The 22,481-nt window shown below is 45.9% G+C and overlaps 1 protein-coding gene across 1 annotated transcript in view; it reads right to left on the bottom strand.

Annotated features, from left to right (window-relative positions):
• The window catches only part of TNC (tenascin C), a 77,229-nt gene that overhangs the window by 32,216 nt on the left and 22,532 nt on the right, over nt 1-22,481 (bottom strand). Inside the window, 10 exon segments of the mRNA XM_030961241.1 lie at nt 9,243-9,506; nt 11,168-11,257; nt 12,002-12,187; nt 13,222-13,491; nt 14,060-14,216; nt 14,297-14,412; nt 15,411-15,674; nt 16,950-17,216; nt 17,219-18,169; nt 19,116-19,708. Coding sequence (XP_030817101.1) covers nt 9,243-9,506; nt 11,168-11,257; nt 12,002-12,187; nt 13,222-13,491; nt 14,060-14,216; nt 14,297-14,412; nt 15,411-15,674; nt 16,950-17,216; nt 17,219-18,169; nt 19,116-19,578 — 3,028 coding nt within the window. The 5' untranslated portion in view covers nt 19,579-19,708.

The following is a 22,481-nucleotide window of genomic DNA, read 5'->3' as shown; positions in this document are numbered from 1 at the left end:
TGTTGCACATAAGTGTTACAGTAAGAACAGAGTGTCTCTGAATAATCCCATTCTGCATGACTGAGAATTCATAAGAGATGCTGCATGAAGGGAAATGGATCAGATTTGTCAATTGTAGACATCGACTTTATGCATATTGTAATACAGAAGTTAAGGGGGCCCTGGAATAAATGAAATTTAGGCTCAGCAGCATCACTCATATGGAGTTTCTCCCTGTAAAACCAGAGTGATTATTGCATGACTGCTCAAAGCCTTAGGCAGGCAGCTGGGGCTGGATTTTCAGAGGTTGAGCGTTCATAGATCATAACAACCTTCAGTAAAATTCATTAACAAATCAGTAAATTGCTAATATTCAGGAACAGAAGTTCTGTTGAGCTTTTCCCATGCTGTTAGAAGGAAAGAGATTGTTTATGACATGATGGTGGTGTTCAACAACAATAAAAGAAATGCATTAATCCAGAGCTGTCTTCCCTTACCAGGAACAGAAAGGAAATTCATTGAGGTAAAATATGAATTCTGCCAAAACAAGACTGTTATCTGGAAAAGAGAAAGCAGGACAGCAAGGGAACTGGTTGTATCAGAGATCACAATCTGTTGGTGTCAACAGAAACAAATAAAACAAATACATTTCCTTAAAATGAAAGTGAAACTAAAGTTACAATGAAGTTAAATATTTTAAATAGAAGCTTGGTTATAATAAGTAATGCAGGAACAATCACAGGTTGAAAGCAATTCTGATTTCTCTGAAAATGCTCAGTTTCATTCTCCTCCATGATGCAGAGCCCCTTTTCCTGCCATTTGTTGCTCATGCATGTCTGACAGAAAAGCAAACTACCCTCTCATGCTCTCCAGTGACCAGGGGGCTCTCCTGTGGAATCATGAACCAAACAGGGTTGCTGGGGAGCTCCAAAATCCTCAGCCAACCAGCACAGATGACAAAGCAACCACAGTGCCATGGTAAAGATCAAGGGATGATGTTTCTTATTAAAACAAACAAACAAACAAACAAACAAACAAAACCCACCAAAAAATAAAACCAAACCAAAACAAAAAAAACAAAAAACCAAAACCATAATCAGAGAGAAGAAACCATGGAGAGGTGAGACTGTTCTGGCTCTGTGAAATAATCTCTGTGTCTCTACATAGGTAGTTTAAAATTTACAAATACCACAATGACAAAAAAGTATGTAAAGATCAAGGGATGGTGTTTTAAAAAACAAAACCAAAAACAAACATAAAAAACAAACCATGAGAGTATTTTTTGTAATCTCTGTGTCTCCTATTGGGAGTTTACTCCTGTTGGGAATTTGGTTTTGAGGGCTGGACAAGTGCAGTCCTTAGATCTGAGCTCCCACCCTGGTGCTTTGGTCATGACTGAACTCAGCCCTGGCACCTCATGGAATTCATGGAACAGGGGTAAGAGGTGGGAGTTTGAAAGGTGCCACAGTCTTTTTTTCTCTCTGACATCACCACTGCCATGCCAAACTCCTGCTGTGTTTGAGCACAATCCAGACAAGCACGTGCAGCATCTCTCTGCTCCCACATCCCTTATCAGCAGCAGATGCATCAACGTCTCTCTTTGCATGCAATTGGAAAAGAGGGATTTGATGCTGCATCACCTTCAGAACTGCATGGGGCAGTGTCCATGCTGCACCACCCCAGGCTCTCATTCCACAGCTGTAAGAGTTACATCCCATGCAAAAGGAAGAATAAACCAGCCAGGAGGAAAAGCATCACTCACAAAGCCTAAAATCTGTACCAAAGCCATATGGAAATGAAGTTCTGGGTTTTGAAGCAGAAAAGGAACAGGTGGCTGTGAATCCATGGGAAATACCTGCAGCAGCTAGAGCTTCCAGGGACCAAGAGAGCTGGCACTGGGTACTTCCACTGAGGTTAATCTGCAATTGTGTGCCAGCTGGGAGACTGGGAATTTCTGTTTCTCAAAGATTTCCCAGCAGAAATAATTCCTGTGCTCTGTTTAAAATGGACAGGCCTTTCAGAGTGATGGGGAACTGATCAAATACCTCATCCTGTGCTGCCCAGGACAGGTGGAACCACTGCAAGTCCTGGGGGTTATGTTAAGGTCATGAAGAGCCACAGTGATTCTGAGCTGGGTGAGTGAGGGGGAATAAAAGCAGAGCAGGAGGCTCAGGGCTGGGGGATGTTAAATAACTGAGCTGGGGAGGGGCAGGGCTGGGAGGATCAAATGGTGTTTCACTGGTTGATTCTCCAGGTGTGGTGGCCGGAAGTGCTATAAAAAGTGCCAAAATTTCCTGATAATAACCCCCCAAACAACAGCTAACACCTGCTCCAACACCCTCTGTGGGCTGTGCATTGGGATCTCCTAAACAAAGCAAGCAGAGGAGTTCTCCTGGTTTTGGAGACTGAAACCAGGCCTGGAGCACAGGGAGCAGCAGCACTCACAGCCTGGTTCTCACAGAGCCACCGAGCAGCAGAGATGAGCTGGAACGCTTCCAGCAGGGAGCTGGCACATCCTCAGCTGATGGAAATCAGTTCTCTTTGATTACTTCCAAAGAACTTTGCTCATTTACATTGCATTGGAACCCTCGGTATCCAAACATGTCCTTTGTCTTTCCTACACCCATCAGCGAATGCTCCTGACACAAACCATGGAGGGAATTCATGCGGAAAATCGCAAACACATCTAAAGCCAGGCTGAGAAATCACAGCAGAAACATGCTAAAGCTCCTCACATCCTACCAAAAACAGGCTTGGAGGAGTTATTCATTGTGATACATGCAGAAGAAAGTGGAGGGGACACACATTCTTGCCTAAAAACTAGGATAGAAAGAACTTAAAAAATATTTCTTATAGGACATTCCCAGGAATGGAAAGGGGAGAGGCCTGGCTTTCAACATGCTGAATGATCTGTGGATATGTCCTGTAGAACAGTCAGATTCTGGAAATCTGAGAGCTGTGGAGGTCACAGGCAAGGAGCTTCTGATGCCAGCCACAAGGCACCAGGCAGGGGATTTCTCTGACATGCAGAATTATCTCCTCATTAGTGGGAAGCCACATCATTTCACACCTCGGTGACTTCCTTGCTTTCATGCTCCACTTGCATTCAATAAGAGAGAGCAAGTCATCGAGCACCATCCATCAGCTCAGCACAAATATCTGCTCAGGATTCATGACATGTCTCCAAATTCACACATCCATCACAAAGAAATACGTTTTCAGAGGAGCAAAATCAATTAGAAATGTTTTCAAATGGATGCAGAAATGTTAGCTTGTAAATATGCTCTCAGGTAACTACAGGTGTGGAAACATTGTTTTCTGCTCACCTCTGGGAAGGAGAGAAGCCTGTGAGGCAAAGACTGATTTATATTTATATATAATATGAATATTTATATTTACATATGTAATTGATATTCTTGATTTAGGTAAGAACTGCTCTTAAATCACCCCAGACATGTTCTGAGAAGGCTCTACCTGTGCTGCAGCCGGGAGATAAGCGTGTTTCCACCACACCAGCACAGCTACAGCGCTCACCACTGCCATCATCCCCTCTTTCCCAGTAAACCCCTGTCAGAATTGTTATCTGCCTGCTCCAGGGCTGCTCGTGGAACAAAGCAGGAAGGTTTGGAACCATTCTGCAACTCCCAGCTGCTTGTGCATCAGCAGGTGCCAAGCAGGTCTTTCCTGTTCTGGGAACAGGCAAAAAAATACAGCATCAAGAGCACTGGCACTTGTTTAGTCTAAAAGTTGTTCATTTAGCAGGCACAGAGGTGGCTTGGCTTTGGGGGGCTGGTGTTCCAGATTGCAATGCAAGATGTTTTCTATTACCATCTGTATGGCAGATTACCTTTGTCAAGTGGGCAGTTTGCCTTATCTCTCTCTCTGAGTGACCACATTCACACCTCCCTCGGGAGGGGACATTGCTGATAACAGACTATTGAATATCACTGCATGGCTGATAAGAACGATAACATCCCATTGGGAGATGCTCCGCCCAGAGGGAGGAGCCAAGCATTGCTACCCAGATATAATCCAGAGGTTTTGAGACACCAGCACAGCTTTCTCCATGGGATTCCCCAGAAGAACAGCAGCTGTCTCTTCTTCCACTGGATCTTCAGAGGAAGAATACATCCTTCTCTACAGGACCCCCCTGCTCCAACAGAACCACCCCTGACACTGCAGGAGGGCTGCAGCCACAATTCCAATGGGACTGCCACCAACACCCTGACCAACAGGGTGTCAGGTTGGGTTCTGACTCTGTCAGTGTTGTTCCAGTGGACTGCATTGTTTATTTTATCCTTTTATTACTTTCTTCCCTATTAAAGAACTGTTATTTCCTGCTCCCATATTTTTGCCTGAGAGCCCCTTTAATTTAAAATTACAGCAATTCGGAGGGGTGGGGAGGGTTTACATTCTCCCTTTCAGGGGAGGCTCCTGCCTTCCTTAGCAGACTCCTGTCTTTCCAAACCAAAGCTGGGCTTTGCTGGGAGGGTTCCTGCTCAAGACAAGAGTGGGCAGTCCAGTGGGGAGGAGAGGGCAGCAGTGCATCCTACAGGGACAGCTCCCCCTGGGAAACTGAACCCTGAGCTGGAAACTGAAGATAAAACATTCAAAAATACAAGAGGCAACATAAAATTAGGGTGGCGTTACACTCCTGATGTACTGAGGGTGTGTGAGAGAGCCCTGTGTAAGATCAGTCAAAACTGGCCCCTCATTTTCCCTGACCATGCCAGGTCTCTGCCTGTTCTAGCACAGCCACACAAGGATTTGGTTACTCCAATCTGGATGGAAAATGCAGCAGCAGTTCAAGTATATTATAAAAAACCTGAGGGACCAACCACCTGTGTGAGATTTGAATCCAGAAATTTGCTGGATTCGCAAGTGGATTTATTTTATTGTGCCAACTTTGGCAGCTACATGGAGGTTCCATGTATAGGCTGTCCCATGGAACATAGGGGATGTAATTCTGAATATCACCTTGGACTTAATGACTCCACAAATGAATTTGTGGGTGAGAAAGAATGGTTTTCCTCTACCACAGATATTAACACTCGTATATCCCACATTAAATTCATGTGTATCAGGGGAATATGTGGCTTTGTGTACAAACAAACAGAAGATGGACAAATGAAAATGATGTGAATACATGGAAAATACTCTGATACCACAGAAATATCAGTGTTCTTTGTTTAGCAGGCAGAATGCTGTAACAGATAATGGAAAATCTGGAAAACAATCAAACTGTAGAATAACAAGAACAGTGGAGCTCCAACACTTGATTTAACAATGAGGGGAATAGATGGGCAGAAAAAGCAGAGAGCTCTGGGAGCTTTAGGTGGGTGGGTGACAGCCAGAGAATGATTCACAGTGGTGAGATGAATGAACAGAGATAGAAGCTGTGTAAAAGGGAAACTGGATGGATAACAAACATACACTCCTTCCCAGGCTGGAACACTTCTTACTGTCAGCTTAGGAAATAGCTCAATATCTCTTGGTAAAATCTCCAGGCTGAGCCTGGCCTGAATACATCTGTGGAGTGGTGTTGGCCTTTTGAGGAATTCCACTGGAATGTTTCTCTGGAGGTTTTACTAAAAAGGATGCTCGTGTGCTGCCAGGACATTTCCCCAACTCCTTGGGATAGAGCAAGAAGTATTCTGGATTATTTCTTTCTTCTGAATCTGGGATTTTAAATTACTCCCCAAGAGGGGCTCTCAGCCACTTTCCCAATCTCTTGATGACCCAGCAAGGTTTTCTTTTTAGCCCCTTTTGGCTAAACCACTTCCCCCTCTCTTAATCAGCTGATTAAACTGGGCTTGCAGTGCCTGTGCGCCTCTGAATTTCATGAAGAAACCACTGCAGCACATCACAAGCCAGAAATACTCCAGAAATGGAGTAGCTACCTCTAAAAACTGAACTCAGGCTCCAGGTGCTCTCAGAGGAGGAGTCAGCTGAACAAATTGGACAATCTTCCCTGGCAAATTTACTTTCCCAGTGCTCAGTACTGCACTTTCCCATGGAGCTGGCTCACCTAATCATTCTTGCTGATGTTTCTTTGAGTTTGTATAAGAAAGGGTGGTGCAATCTGAGCCTTGGAGAAGCCAGGAGAGGAAGAGGGGCTGACGCACACCACGGACAAGGGCCTTTGGTAAACAGCATAAATCTTGTGGAAAACATTCAGCAGAACGGAAAAGTCACTTCTCCAAGCCATGCTCTGCTGTTCAAGCTCACTCCCAGAGGCAAGACAGTATCACATCCACGATCCATCAGCAGTTGCTGCACAATCTGGGTCCTTCAGCAGAGGCATTTGAGCTTGGCTCTTGGTTTCTCACTCATTTATCTCCCCAGGCCTCTTATGGCTGATGTATTGGCATCCCTCCTGCTCCAGGCCCCACATTGTGCTCTGCAGGCAGGGCTCCAGGGGCAGAGCAGGACAGAACAAAGCTGCAGTCTGAGCACTGGGGACGTGCTCACCCTGCAGATGAGCTGCTCATCTGCTGGGACATGCTCAAGGCAAGGTCCCTCCAAGGACTAAAATGGCTCCTTTTCTTTAATTTCTGAGTCAAACCTTCGTGCAGTGGCGGGTGGGACTCTCCTGGCACCTTCACTAATAACAGAAAGGAGTTTCCTGTTGGAGCCACAGCTTCCAGAGGAGCAGAGTGCTGCTCTCCAGCCCATCCTCACACCTCAATTTTATAGGAAGTGTTGGTTTGGAGGCTGTCAATCCCAGCTCCCAGGGGTTCTCTGGGCAGGAAGGGCCCTGCTGTGACACTTGCATTACTCCAGCACAGAACTGCTGTGGGTTCCTGTATCCCATGTGCAGTGGCAGGTGGGACCCTCCTGACACCCTCGCTAATAACAGAAAGGAGTTTCCTGTGGTACCTCAGCTTCCAGAGGAGCAGAGTGCTGCCCTCCAGCCCATCCTCACACCTTGGTTTATGGGAAATGTTGGTTTGGAGGCTGTCAATCCCAGCTCCCAGGGGCTCTGCGGTGACACTTCCATTACTCCAGCACAAAACTGCTGTGGGTTCCTGTATTCACACACCACAAGACACTAAAGCTGTGTGGTCTGTTCCCTTCAGGACCACAAGGTCCCTCATGGAATTCTTCTGCATTCCTGATGCTTCTGGAGCAAAAAAAAAAAACAACCCTCATTTCAGGGAGTTCCTCTGGGTCAGGACTCAATGCTTGCATTAGGGTTACACTACATGGAGCTACAAGAGACAAACAAGCAAATGGAAATGTGAAATATTCAGTCTTTCCTTTTCAGCAAAATTTAGCAAACTTCACTCTGTAATCTTTGCCATCCCTTGAGTGCAGGAGCAAGGATATCAGTTAAAAAAGACTTTGTGTCACTTGAACTGCACTTCATCCCTGTGAAGGGACAGAAGCAACACTGGCTTCCATCCTGTATTATGTATTTTGTGATGTGTCCTTTGCTAGAGGTTCGCGAGTTCTGAATGTCTCAGCTTGCCTTCACAAGAGAGGATAAAATGAGATTGTTTGGCTTCAGCCTGAGGACTTGGGACCTCCCAAGTGCTGGAACATGGATAAAGAGGAGTGTCCTGAGGGTAGATGGAAAGGCAAACTGAAGAGACCACTTGCCTTGTACCGCCCAGGCTTCCAGAGAATTTCTGCTCCCTGTGCTCTGTGTTTGGATTTGTCCATTCCTACTCAGCAGAAAGGTCACAGAGCAAGGTTATGGCAACTGCTGCTCCCAGGAGCCCACTGCAGAGCCCTCTCTGTTTACTACTGCTCTGAGTAAAGACATAAAACAAATACAGCAGCCAGAGAAGGTATTTCTTAAAAAAAAAAAAATATATAAGGCACACCAGGAAAAAGAAGCCACCTTGTGAAGCTTTGGAAGCTGGTGCTGCAAAGACCAGGCTGTGAGATTCCACAGTTTCTGCCTCTTCACCATCCCTGCAGACTTCCTTGAAACCTCTCAGTCTTCCAACAGAGAGAGTTGGAAAATTGAAGCCTGCTCACTCCTGCCACACAATCCTACAGCTTCCTTTTTTCTGTATGTACCTCAAGGCTCCCTAATTTTTCCCTGCCCTGGACACAGGCCTGACTTAGGCACCAAACAACTCATCAGGACTGATGGTTTCCAGCCCATGTAACTCTCTGATGGATTGCTGTCTCTATTGAGCATTCAGAGGTTGTGCTGGCGTGAGCGCTGCCAGGGAATATGAACCCAGCTTTGATCTGTGTAAATTATTAATTTAAGCTGTGTAATTATTAATTTGTAAAATCTACACTGTCTGACATGTGCTCACCTCACAGATGGTCACTGGGCAGAAAAGGATAAACACCTTGGTGTGTGCTAAGGACAATAACTGTAGCCCAGCTGATTGTGATTTCACCATCTCTGCTTGCTTAGAGCAGTTAAGCTTTGCCTCGCAGGATTTAGGCTGAGAAACCTAAAGATTCAGGTCTTATTCGTGTTCTATACTGAGATATAATTCTCTATGCAACAAACCTTGGCTCAGAATGTTTCACAAAAGATAAAACCTTGTTCAGTAAGTCATCTGATAGTGGTCAGTGGGAGTGGTTTGCACAAATGGAGATGACAAAAACACAAACATAAGTCACAGTATCTAGTGGAAATGGTGGCTTGGACCAGATTGGAGCAGAAAACTTTTCCAGTTTTGGATGAGAAAACTGAAATAGGGCAACACCAGAGCCCCACTAGCCCTGCTGAGGGATGATGGCCTGCTGTGAAGAGAATAAATTAGTCAGGAACAAACCAAGTTAAACACATTCTGCTTGCTCTTCCTCTTAGATTTTTGGCTGTAGAAAGCAAAACATGTTAGAAGACATGATGTACAAAAATACCCAGCCTCACCTAAAACAAAGAATGAGTTCTACATCCATGCAGGACCAGTGGATGAGCTCTTTGTGAGGCCTCTCAAGGGATGAGCAAGAAATCATTGGGAACATGGAGGTGAACACAGCAGGGAGGGACACACAGAGAGGGATTTAGCACCAGTGAATCCCACCCCTAGCACATGAAAATCCCTCTTGAGCTTGGGATGTGAAGCCACTTCCACAGAACTGCTTAGAATTAGGGGAACTGATTCGCTGGATTCAGGGATGCATGTGGAAGTGAAACGGTTTCTTGTCTTCTGCTGGCTGGTAAACCCACCTATCCTTCACTCTCATGCTGGCAGAGCTGTCTGCTCTGCAGGACGTTCCCCAGACATGGATTAGGAAATCAGGTGAAGTCCTCCCTGGGCTAGTGACCACCAGAGGCTGTTACTCACCCGTGGAGCCCTTGACAGTGGTGGGTTTGCTCTTGTGCCGTCCCTTCTCTGCCAGCAGGCTGATGGTGTACTCGGTGCCTGGCTCCAGCCCCCGCAGCAGGAAGGAGCTGCTGTCCACTGGGATTTCCACCTCGCTCTTCTTCCCTGAGGGATTGGTGTAAACCAGGCGGTAGTGGTCAAACTTGGCCACCGGCCTTCTCCAGCGCAGGGACAAGGTGGTCTCAGTGGGCTCGCTGACTTCCAGGTCCTTGGGGTTATCAAGGTCTACAAGTGAAAAACAAGCAAAGTTGAGGTGTCTCTGAAGTGCCCTGAGAGATTTTTTCAGGCATCTGTAGAGGAATATCTGTTGGAGTGACAGGGGTAGCACGGTCGGGACGGATGGAGACGAGAGATCTCTGCAGCCAGGTCTGGAACTTGGGGTTTATTGCAAAGGGCCTGGGTGCAGGGCCCTGCTGGGAGCTGCCAGGCACAGCTCAGAGCAGGCTGAGAGAAGAGAGGGGGAGAGAGGATGCAACACAGAAAGAGGATGAGAGGATAAGAGAGTAAGAGGGTAAGAGAGTGAGGTTCCCATAAAAATATGATAAATACTTTTTCTGTTTTGAATATTCTGATTCTCACTAACCAATCTAGCACAAGATACAAATCCTACGGCATTTCCATACAGCCTATAAGAATCACTACATTACCATCCTGTGTTACATTTTAAATCCTACAAACTCCTCTTTGGGCCCCTTCTGCAAAGCTGGCAGGGTCTGCTCTGACCCTTGGGCCTGTCTGCAAGCAGAGGGTGTTGTTCCATCAAAAGGGGATCACGTTCAGCTGGCCATGCCATTGTTTTCCAGTTGTTCAGTAACTGAGGGATCTCAAAGCTTGCTTTCATTTCAATCTCACTTATAGTTTCTATATTCTCAAAATCCTTTACCAGGCAATCATATTTATAAGGCTTTCCTGTTTCATCTTCTCCAACAAATATCTCCATTGGGGGTCTGGCAGCAGCTCAGGGTCTGCCCACCTTTGGGATCCTTTGAAATGGGTAGAGAATGATATTTTCTGAAAAATCCTCTTTGCCCAGGATTTTCTCCTGGGAAACTGAGAGGCCTCAGAGAGGAATGAAAACAATAATTATCTGATTGCTGCTCCTGTGTTTGCTGCTTTGGATTGTGGCTTCATCAAACAGGTGAATGTTTGATTGGTTCCATGTGAATTATTTTAATTAATGACCAATCACCATCAGCTGTGTCAGACTGAGGAGTCAGTCACGAGTTGTCATTATCATTCTTGTGAAGCCTTCTGTCTGTATCCTTTCTCTTTCTTTAGTACAGTTTTAGTATAGTATTCTTTTAATATAATATAACATCGTAAAATAATAAATCAGCCTTCTGAGAACATGGAGTCAAATTCTCATCTCTCACCTTGTCCTGGAGACCTCACAAACACCACAGAGAATGATGATGTTCTCCTTTACAGACAAAACCAGAACAAATTTCCTGCCCTTGTACTTGAGAGGCAGAAATAAAGCCTTCAGATTATTCAGCTGGGAAAAGGGGGTATTGTGTGAAAAATTCTGGATTGGAAGGTCAGTCAGGACTACTGCAACCTCACTTTGTCACATCAAAATTTTGGCTACCACCATTCCTGTTAGAAACCCTCAAAGGCAGAGGATGGCCAGAGTGATCAGTGCAAGCATAATTATCATTAAGGAGCTGACCTGGAGATGAAACTCCCAGAACATTAAGAGGAGCGGGAAAAAGAAAGATTCAGAGATCATGACCTTTGTCAGAATTTTTTTGTTTTCCTTGAGGAGAAAAGTAGCAAAATGAAATCAAGAACTTTCTAAAATATCTCTTCCAGCATCTCTTAGAAATGAAAGAGTGGCTCCACCTGAGGTGCCTCCTCCAGAGCTCTAATGGGACCAGGACACTCACCAGTGCCGGCATTGATGGTAGCAGGAGCACTTTCCCTGTCGTTCCGCACTGCTGTCACTCCAATGCCATATTCAGTCCCAGGCCTCAAACCTATGAGATGAAGAGAAGAAATGTGAGTTCCTGTCCATATGAATATGCCTGCAGGTGTTTGTTGGAATAAGGAAGGCTGAATGGATGCAGAGTGAGAGATCTGCTTTTCTCTATGCAAAGAACTGAGGTTTCTGTTGACCCTCCAGCTGACAAGCTGCAGACTGGCACCAGTGAATCCCACCCCTAGCACATGAAAATGCCTCTTGAGCCTGGCATGTGAAGCCACTTCCACAAAGCTGCTTGGAATTAGGGGAACTGATTTGTTGGATTCAGGGATGCATGTGGAGGTGAAATGGTTTCATGTCTTCTGCTGGCCAGTAAATCCATTTCACATGGCTTTCAATTCAGTTTGGTCTACTCAAATTATAGAATCATGCAATAGTTTCAGTTGGAAGGGACATTAAAGATCATCTTTTTCTACCTCCTGCCATGGCAGGGACACCTCCCACTGTCCCAGGCTGCTCCCAGCCCTGTCCAGCCTGGCCTTGGGCACTGCCAGGGATCCAGGGGCAGCCACAGCTGTGCCAGGGCCTGTCCACCCTGCCAGGGAACAATTCCTTCCTAATATCTCATCTAATTTCAAATTTGCAACCTCTTGTCCCCCCAAAATGTGCTTGAGATCACTCAAAACTTGTTTGTACCTCTAATGTATGTTGACCACAAGGACACTTTTTTGCTCCATGTCTGTGCCCTGGGGTTGACAAAAACAATGTGACACTAGTGACAATCTCTCCATCCCCCTACCTGTGAGTGTAGCTCTGGTTGTGGCCTGGCTGCCCTTGGGCACTGTGATCTCCACGTGGTCCCCACCAGAGATGGGGGCGAACTTGATTCGGTAATTATCAACGTTGGCGTGGCTGTTCTTCCACTCCAGGGTGATGCTGCTGTCAGTCTGGGACACCCGCTTCAGGTTCCTTGGAGCATCCAGGTCTGGAACCAACCAAGCAATAAATTAATAATTAGGAATATTTCTCTTCTGACAGCAGTCTCATGTGACAGTGCTTTTTAGAAGGTGAAATGACACGTAAAGCTTCCTCTCACATGATCCTGTTATGTCTTAACTGTAAAAAACAGAGGTTTTCTAGCATGAAAAGTGAGTTCATCAGGTTCAGTTCAAGAAATTTAAATTCTGTCTCCTGAGACAAAATTAATATTTTCATTGGAATAATTAGTTTTATTATAAAATGGGTTTGTGGAAAACATACTTGGATGAGAATAGTTTTCCTTTACAAATACCCCAGCTTTCAAAAGGAAAAAAGAGTAAAGAACTGGTCATATCTAGAATTTGTGTTCAGTAACGTCTTGCATTCATGGCTGGAAGGAACTCTAAGTCCCAAAAATAAGGTGAATATTATAGGGAAATTCAATGAGCTTTCATTTTTCACACCTACAGTAGCCTCAAATCCTGCTCCAAAATAACAACTGTATTTTAGGATGAAAAGGGATGTAATTCACAGCTCTCTTAATGCATCAAGCCTTGATAACCTGCTAAAGGACCCACATTTTCCAAAAACATTCCCAGAATCACTGAGGAGCACAGTAAATTTATAAAAGAATGGCAGGGAATATTTGCAGAACTGAAGAAGAAAAAAAAAAAACAACCAATTCTCTGCTTCTAAACTAATTAGGAAAGAGAAATAAGATGGAATAGGAACTACAGAAGATATTTAGCTCATTGGACAGACAAATGATTCAGAGAAATTTGCTTTTTAAAATAGAGATTTAGGGGAAAAGACACAATAACCTAATTCCCATCTTTAAAATACATTCAAATTCTTACGGGGAGGGTCTAAATATTTTGGTGAGCCAACAAGGCATAAAAGGCACAGGAAATTATTCTCTACTTTCATGTACCTCTAAAACTGGGCTGATTCTGTGTTGATCAGTAACTGCCAACTCCAGCAACAGGACACAAACAGCACAGGAGGATGGGTGGTTCCTGTGGCACCTTCCCAGCCCCTCACCTGTGACAAAAACTTCCTTCACGGGGTCACTCTCCATGTCCCCTCGACGAGAGACCAGCGTCACCTCATACTCTGTGTGTGGCCTCAGGTTGCCAATGGAGTATTGGTTCTCATCTTCAGAGAGGTCAATGGTTGTCCTGTCCCCTGGAATGTCCTTGGGGCCATAAGTGAGCTCTACACCTTCAACTTCAGCCAAGGGTTTGGACCACGTGATGAGAGCTGTGGTGTCGGTGACGTCTTTGGCCTCCACCTGGCTGGGGGCATCAAGCTCTGTTACCAAGAAAAAGAGAGGGGAAAAGGGGCTTTAAAAATAAATATTGCCATGAAAAACGTCCATATTCTTATGCTTTTAATTGGTGATTCAAAACAAAGTTAAAATTAATATCCTCATTTATGCTCTTCCTTTGGTTCTTATAGTTTTGGACCCCGAATGGAATCAATCCATCAGAAGCAAATCCATCAAAACTCCTTCAAACTAGATGCTGAAAGAAAAACAAGCAGGAGCCCTAAGAGCCTCGCCACCTTCATATGCTCTTCATGCAAATATCACCAGGATGAAACAAATTCTAGCAAGGAATTCCAGTTCCTGCTGATGTACATCTTGAAAAAGGAATAAAAGTGCATGCTAAGCTGGACATAAATTTCCCTTCTGCTTCAAACAGGTAATGTGGAGAGGAATTATTTTTTCCTCATGTATTCATTAGCAACTCCGCTATCTCCTTCCCCCCCTATTAACTCACAGTGTAGAGCTTGACTTTCACTTTGTTTACAAACCCCCAAATAGCAGATGTTTTGTTGGTGGCCAACTAAAACCAGACCAAACACAGGTTGTGCTTACTTGTGGTGATGACTTTGGATAGGCCTGGTCCTCTGGTGTTGTTCTTCACGATATGGATGGACACATTGTACTGCTGCCCAGGTGCCAAACCTGGCTGCATGTAGGATGTCTCTGGCCTTTTCAAGCTGCTGGTTATGTCACCATTATCATCCTTTTTCTGGAACACGTGGGACAATCAGTGAGTACAGACATAAAAATCCAGGATTTTTCATTCTATACATGAAACTTCTTCCTCACCATATTATGGAAGACCAGCTCCCAGCCATCAAAAGAAAAGTTCAGAGGGTCCCACTCCACCTGGACGGACGTTTCCCGAACAGATTTGAATCTCAGACCTTCTGGAGCAGGCAGATCTGTGGCAGAAGAAAGAGATATTCTCACATGAGTGTCAAATTCCCATAAATAGGGCACCGGGGTGGGACATCTTTCCACTTCTAAAAATATCTGCCAGGTGGGGATCTGCAGATGAGGTGGTTAAACTCTTCTCAGATCCAGTTATTGTGGCTTTGGAGAGGTTTTCCTGAGCTGGTTAAATGTCACCTTAGAATAAAAAAATTTTATCCTCGTAATCTCTTTTTTTGTGCTCTCCTGAAAGAAGCCTGGTGTTAACTTTGGAAGTCAGGAGAGCTGAATCCTGCCCCAGCTCTCCAGAAATGAGCTCAGTGACAGAAGTCAAAGAGCACCTTTTGATATTGGGATGTTTAGATATGAGAGTGATGTGCACAAAACAAAAAGAAGATGAACAACAGAAGTACAGACAGGCAGATAAAAGGTAAGATGTAGTAAATCACAGCAAAGATGCAAAACAAATATAACCTGTATTTCAGCCAAAATAGTTTGAATTCAAGTGATTTCATATTGCTCTTTTATATGCTGTGTCATTTTAAATTTTTTTCTCAGGAAGAATTACCAGAGTTTTTTAAATGAACATTACAGTAAAGAAATGCACATTATAATAAAGAAATGTGCATTTTAATAAAGAAACCAAGGTTCTTAATTCATAAAGACACCATATTGGGAGACATTGAGAGCAGAAGAGCTTGTGAACTGTGCTTCTAACACAGTCCCTGGTATTGGAAAAAAGTAGAAAATGGAAGTGCAGAAGGCTGTTTTTTCCAGGCCAACATTTGATTTGGAAGTAGAAAATACAAAAGAAATGATATCCCAAAAAATGGAATGTAAATCAATATATCTGAACCGAAAATAAAGAATGCAGAATAAATACCCCCAAGAAAGGGATGCAAGCCAACACATACAAAGTGAAAACAGAAAATAAAAAATAAGCAACACCCCAAAAGAGGGATGCAAATGGAGTAGACAAAAGGATGAACACAGGGAACATTAAACTCACATGTGGCTACCCTGGCGCTGACTGGAATACTCTTCTTGTTTTTCAGGATTGCAAAGACACGGATGAAGTACTCCACCCCTGGCTCCAGCTCGTGGATGGTGGCAGCTGTGTGGTTTCCTGGCACGGTGAACTGCATGTCCAAGCCCCCACTGCTGGTGGGGACGTAGGTGACCAGGTACTCGTTGACGAGGTTCTCGTGCTTCCACTCCAGATTGACAGTTTTATCTGTCACGTTGGTCACAGTCAGCTCAGTTGGAGGAGACACTGGGAATGGGGGAAAAAAGAAAAAAGAAAACCAAGCCAAAGTTATAAGAAGTTCTCAAGGCTCAGGAAATAATGACTTGCCCAGTTTCACATTTTCCCAGGAGTAGTTCCTAAGGCTCATCTCACACGCAGGGAATGGGGAAGGCATGTCCCACAAATTAGCTGCTGAGGAAAGGAATGCTCAGCTGATGGAGACTACAGACATTTCCAGAAGCCAATTTCTGCTCTCACACTTGCTCACAACCTCTGGCTGACTGTGTTCCAGCTGCTCCTCTCATGGCTGCAGCACAAGAGTGCTATAGCTGGGTCCTGAGGGATTCAGATGTTTAATTCAACTGCCAGCAGCATGTGATTGTAGAGCTAGAAGTCCTGGGATTTCCACAGATTTTTCCAAAGTAAAACAAAACATTATTATTTGAGTAAATACTTGCAACGTATCTGCCTGTGCAAGATCACAAAGGGCTTAGGCACCTTCCAGAAGGAGGAGATGAATGATGGGAATTTCTTTTAAAGGGTATTCATTGTCTTTTATAGTGTTCCCAACCCCAAGGTACTCTTTCATTACCAAAATTTAGTTTCACAATTTCTCCCCCAGGATCTACTAAAGAAATCCACCTCATTTATGTTGTATTGCCTGTCATTATCAGGCTGCCAAAATTTTCTATCAATTTCCATAGAGTCACTGGTCCTGGGAAACCAAGCATGTGACTTTATAGCTAAGTTTCCACTCCAGCTGATCCCATGATTTTCCTGTAAGCTTCTGTGAGATCTAATATACACACATCCATATACATATGTATTGTGTATTTTTTTATATATATGTATATATATGGATACACAAACACATGTGGAGAAGACGCTGGACCATTTCCCTTTTCTCCTTGGCTAGAACAGCTTCCTTCAGCTTTTTTTTCTAGCATCAAGAGGTACTGTGAGAAACTGAAGGGTCATAGTGACAAACAAACTCCAGCCAGTGCTGGCTACAGCACCAGTGACATTGTGGTGGGAGCGGAAATGGAGGTGACAAAGGCACTGCAACACCATCAGCAGCCTGTTGTATTGGTGACCACCAAAAGCCACCAGAAACTGCTACACTACTTATCCCTGGTATTTCAGGACGCTAAGATCTACTGGTGTTGCTGTATCCCTGATCCTGCTGCTTGGACTATGCTGAAAAAGCAGCAACAAGGCCCAGCTCTGTGGAAAAACTTCATGGAGTGTCCAAGGCTGTTGGCTGGCCCAAGGGGAAGCAGTTCAGAGGGACACTGCACCTACCATCGGAGCAGTCATCCCCGACGTAGCCATCCTCGCAGACACAGCGCCCATCCACGCAGCGCCCCGCGTTGTTGCAGTCGTTGGGGCAGGAGCGCTCCCGGCAGTCCTCACCCACAAAGCCCTCCTGGCACACGCAGCGCCCGTCGACACAGCGCCCACGCCCGTGGCAGTCATTGGGGCAGGCCAGCTCACCGCAGTCATCCCCTGTGAAGCCATTGTCACACTCACAGCGCCCCTCCACGCAGCGCCCGCGGTTGTGGCAGTCGTTGGGCAGCGCAGCTCCGTGCAGTCCTCGCCCGTGTACCCCTCATCGCACACGCACTGCCCGTTGACGCACAGCCCGCGGTTGTGGCAGTCGTTGGGACACCGCAGCTGGCCGCAGTCATCCCCGGTGAAGCCCTCGTGGCACACACACTGCCCGTTCTCACAGCGCCCGCGGTTGTGGCAGTCATTGGGGCAGCGCAGCTCTCCGCAGTCCTCCCCGATGAACCCCTCGTGGCACACGCACTGCCCGTTCTCGCAGCGCCCGCGGTTGTGGCAGTCGTTGGGGCAGCGCAGCTCCGCGCAGTCCTCGCCCAGGTACCCCTCGTGGCACACGCAGCGCCCGCCCATGCAGCGCCCGCGGTTGTGGCAGTCGCTGGGGCACCTCCTCTCACTGCAGTCGTCGCCCACAAAGCCCTCGTGGCACACGCACAGCCCGTTCTCACAGCGCCCATTGCCGTGGCAATCGTTGGGGCAGGTGAGCTCGCCGCAGTCCTCGCCGGTGAAGCCCTCCTCACAGAAGCAGGTGCCGTTCACGCAGCGCCCGCGGTCAAAGCAGTCGTTGGGGCAGATGAGCTCGCTACAGTCCTCGCCCGTGTAGCCCTCATCACACACGCACTCGCTGTCCACGCAGCGCCCGCGGCCGTGGCAGTTGTGGGGGCACAGAGGCACGCTGCAGTCGTCACCCACAAAGCCCTCGTGGCACAGGCATTGCCCGCCCACGCAGCGCCCGTGGGCGCCGCAGCCCTGGGCGCAGAGCTCCTGGCCGCAGTCCGGGCCCGTGTAGCCCTCGAAGCACACGCACAGCCCGTCCACGCACTTGCCCTGGTCGTTGCAGTCGTTGGGACACGAGGCCTGGCTGCAGTTGGGGCCCTTCCAGCCGGGCTCGCAGACACAGCCGCAGATGTCGATGCTGTAGTTGCCGTGCCCGCTGCAGTAGGGTGTGGTGTCCAGGCGACCTGTACCAACGAGCCAAAAAGTTATTACTCCCAGTGGCACTAGGATGCCTTAGGCCAGCAGGGCACGTATGACCCAAAAGGGCTCTGATTTTCCTAGTTCCCTAAGGATATCAGTTTTAAAAGTTTTTAAATGATAATCTCTTTCTTTCTCCAGCTAGATTTTCTTTACCACGAAAGCTTTAATTCGCTCTAATGCCAGGGAAGATTCCCCACCAGCAACTTGGTAATTGAGCATGCTGGATTCCTCCTCCCTTCTCAAAATCCTCTCCCACTGGCTGAGGAGCTTTCCTGACTGCTTCATTAGGGCATGCATGATGGAACATCATTCATCCATTCACCCCAGAACACAAAAGTCAGGCAGCACATTGTGTCATCAGCTGTATCAGCAACCAGGAGGCTGCTCTGAGCTCAGAGGGACACATCACTCTGAAGAAGACTTGTATTTCTTCTCTAATATGACCAACTCCTTCCCTCAACTTAAAAATCAACCAGACAGACATATTTTTCCCTCTTCTATAACTATTTGTGCTTGTCTATTGCCTTATGTCCTGCTGTATTTTTATTGGTCTCTACTAAAGAAAACTTGGAAGCAAAAATGGTTACATTGGCAGCTTCCTCAAGGGGACAAAAAGTGGAGCCAAGAGTTTGGACTGTGAATTTTAATCTTAACTCCAACACAGATTTACCATGTCCAAGTGCTGTCCATGCTCAGTGCCACATCTACAAAGGGTCCCAGGCCACCTCCTGACCCACAGATCCATAAAGCTGTGGAACTGTGAATGAAGATACATGCACACTGGCCAAACACGTTCCCAGTTTTGATTATGATTCAAATTTAAGAGGTTGACTTGCGCTCATTCTTGAAAGAGATTGGAATATCACTCTAAACAACATCTACAGCCAGCACAAGAATTTTTCCTAGGAGCAGCTCCCCAGCCTGCCTTACCTTCTACTGCCTGGGAATTAGGACAGCATCCAGCCCCGCTGGCACACTGCTCCCGCAGGGAGGAGACCAGCCCCTCCAGCTCCTCTAGTCTGCTCAGCAGATCCTTAATGTCTGGGGCAGCCGCACAGCCACAAGCCCGCCGGGGAATGTTAATCCTGTGTGTGAAGACAATCTGGTTGCCCTCATTCACCGTGTGCTCCTCGTAGTTCTTGACGGGCTCAATTTCTGCCTTCAGGTCGGCGTCGCCGCTCGCCGAGTCCAGGTCCACGGAGCAGAGGGAGCCAACGGGCAGCTTAATGTTGTAGACATGGTTGAAAACCACAGGCTGGTTATCCTCTGGCAAGGTCACGTTCAGCCCAGTCTCCCTCTTCTGCCGGATAATTCTCTTGATGAGTCCCCCAGTGACGTGCTGGGACAGCAAAGCGAGGATGGCACAGGCCAAGACCCTGCTGGGGAGTCCCATTGTGGTGCCCAGTTCCCTTTTGAGGCTGAGAGAGTCTTAGGTCTGCTTGGCCTTTGTAATCTGCAGCAGAAATTGGAGAGCCAGGCCAAACCAAGGTGGAGATCCTTTTCTTTCCTGGTGTGTTTGTTCCCTAAAAGAAGAAGGAACAGTGTAAGGGATTAACAGCACAAACCAAGCTGGAGATCCTTTTCTTTCCTGGTGTGTTTACTAACACCAAAAGAAAGAAAGAAGAAGGAACAGTGTAAGGGATTAACAGCAGCTACACCACCCAGCAAAGATGTGGCACTGCTTGTGTGCTGCATCCTCAGAGCACAACACATTTGGCTCTACAACACATTTAGGTTTTATTCAGCTGAACTCCAGTTCTAATTCAAATTGATAATGCACAGTACAATAATAATAATTTAGATGCTTATTTCTTTTGTTCTTTACCTTTCTTTTGTGTTTTGCTTCCACTTGTTATTTTTTGTCTAGTATTAAACACCTGCAAATACCTTCCAGTGTTTTAGTACTTCAACTATTTTAGGTTTTTTATTTTACATCAGAATGTTGAATTTCTACCACAGGACCATCACACTTCACCCAAGCTGCTGAGCTTGCTCTGATATATAATAACAGTTGTTTTCCAGGATCTCAGTGTGATTCTGAAGGAAATCCCACCAGACATGAAGAAAGCTGCTGTTATTTCCAGGTTAGAGCAAATACAGTGGGTTGTAGAAAATTTAACTTCCTCAAGCAGAAGACTGAGGCAAAGATGCCTGCTGAGTCTCAGCTCAACTGAAAACAGAGGGAGATAAAATAAATATGTGTTCTGTTATGATTTAACCAATGTTAAAATCTGTATTTCCTTCATCCCTCCACTGCTTGAAGGCTGCTCAAGGTTGGACCATGTAAGAAACTCAAGACATTTTCAAGAGGTGCATCAACACCACCAAGCTCATTCCATCCCTTTTCTATATGTTTTAAATTACTCCAAGATTCCTGTGAAATCTTAACTCCAGGGCTTGTAGCTCCATAGTAAGTTCCACTATATGATGATTTATCAAGACCATGAAGATAAGTGGAACTCTCTGCAGGTGGAAGGTTCTGGTGTCACTGCTTGTATCACAGGGATATTTTAGTATAAAACTAGTGAGACACAAGAGAAGCAGACTCCAACAACAGAGACATAATAAAACTACATGTGTAAAAACGCCTTTTTAGCAGCCAATATCCCTTTCTATCGGGCAGCATTTCCCACTGCCCGATCTTTCCTCAGCTATAGCACAATAACTCGTGTACAGTTACGAGCACCTGGCTGGGCTCTACAGCTCCTCCTGAAACTCATTCCTTTCAATTAGCTCCACTATTTCCTCTTCCTCCTCAGTCTGTGCCTGCTCCTTTTCAATGGAGTGAGCCAGGAGAGTGCAAAGACATCCACTGACTTCCATGCAGGGTCAGCCCCTCAGCACGTAGAGTGAGGAGCCAGGGCAGTAATGGACTGCCCAAACAAGCACACCTAATAAATGTCATCTCAGCATTTGTTTTCCTTCCCTCTCCCACAAGAGCTTGGTTTAATGGTTAGATCAGTGACTGTGCTTTCAGTGGTTGCAAGCTATGAAATGCCAGTAATGGAGGAAACAGCAATTTATTCTCTAAACACCATCGTGTTTTGATGTTAATTTATTTGTCAGATGAGAGACCAGCCTCTTCCACCCTTCTGATTCCCCCAAAGTGGAGGGATTGTTTTTCCCATGCTATCCCAGCTGCTTTTGTGAGGGAATGACAATAACACATCTGACACTTCACTGGAGTTCCGTGGGTTTTGTAGGGAATGGGCAAACTTCACCCCTTTTTACTGGGGAATAAATCAGAAGTAAACAAGCAGCAGGGAAGGTTTTTTCCTTGTTACGGAAAACCATTCAGCTTTAAGGCATTTCTAACACTTACCCCATTTGCTCAAATATTTCTGCAAGCCCTGTCTGCACCAGAAGAGATCACAGGGTTATTAATAAAGAATAACAGAGACAGACATGATCCAGGTCTCATTTCTGACTCAATCCCTAAACTGCGTTGCCAGTTCATGAAAAGTGTTCAGGACTGTATTTGAAGTAGATTTTGATCTCGAGCACTCCCACTTGGGCTTTGCAAAGTGCTTCCCATGCAATTCCACGTGCTGCTATGCACTTTTTGCCCCAGGACAAAGTCATACAGCCAAAACTGGTGCCTAACCCTCAAGTAGTCATTGAAGGGACAGGCTGCTTGACAGATGGATCACCAATGGAAAATGGAACAAACTGGAGGCAGCTCTGCATCTCATTCTCACTGAATTTTAGTGAAAGTTGAGCATCCATTCCCTTATGGTTTCTGTAAATCCCAGCCTACAGGAATACAGGCCTTGCCCAAAGCAAGGAAATTGCACTTTTTTCTGCTGACCAATGTGAGCTGACAAATCACTTAATCATAGTATAGACTGTGATTTCTTTAATATGCCTGGAAAATTAAAAACCTCTTCTGGCAAGAGCCACTGCCGCTGTCACCTTCACTACTGGTGAAAGCCACATGAACGCCAGGACTCTGAGAAGATGCTGCATTAGAGGCAGCCAAACCTCTCAGCTCACAGATGAAACTGGAAGAATTAACATGTCTGGGCTGACATCCTTTTGAAGTTTCTGGAGAAACATCGTGGTGGTCTAGGAGCAGCATTGCTTGCCTGCTCTGTGACCCCTGTGCTTGGCACCTCGTGTGATGTCTGAGCTAATCCATCCCCATCAGGTGTTTCCCATCCCATCTGCCACGGGCCCAGCATGGTTAGCTGAGCTCCACTCCTCCATCTGACATCTACAAAACAAGACACCTTCCTCCAGTTCTTTATACATTAGCTATGGTTTTGGCTGGGAGAACAAAGAGGACATCCTTCTCTC

The sequence above is a fragment of the Camarhynchus parvulus genome, chromosome 17 (genome assembly GCF_901933205.1).
Source record: "Camarhynchus parvulus chromosome 17, STF_HiC, whole genome shotgun sequence".
Lineage (NCBI taxonomy): Eukaryota > Metazoa > Chordata > Aves > Passeriformes > Thraupidae > Camarhynchus > Camarhynchus parvulus.
The sequence above is the reverse complement of the archived record's forward strand: the minus strand, read 5'-3'. Positions and strand labels throughout refer to the sequence as shown.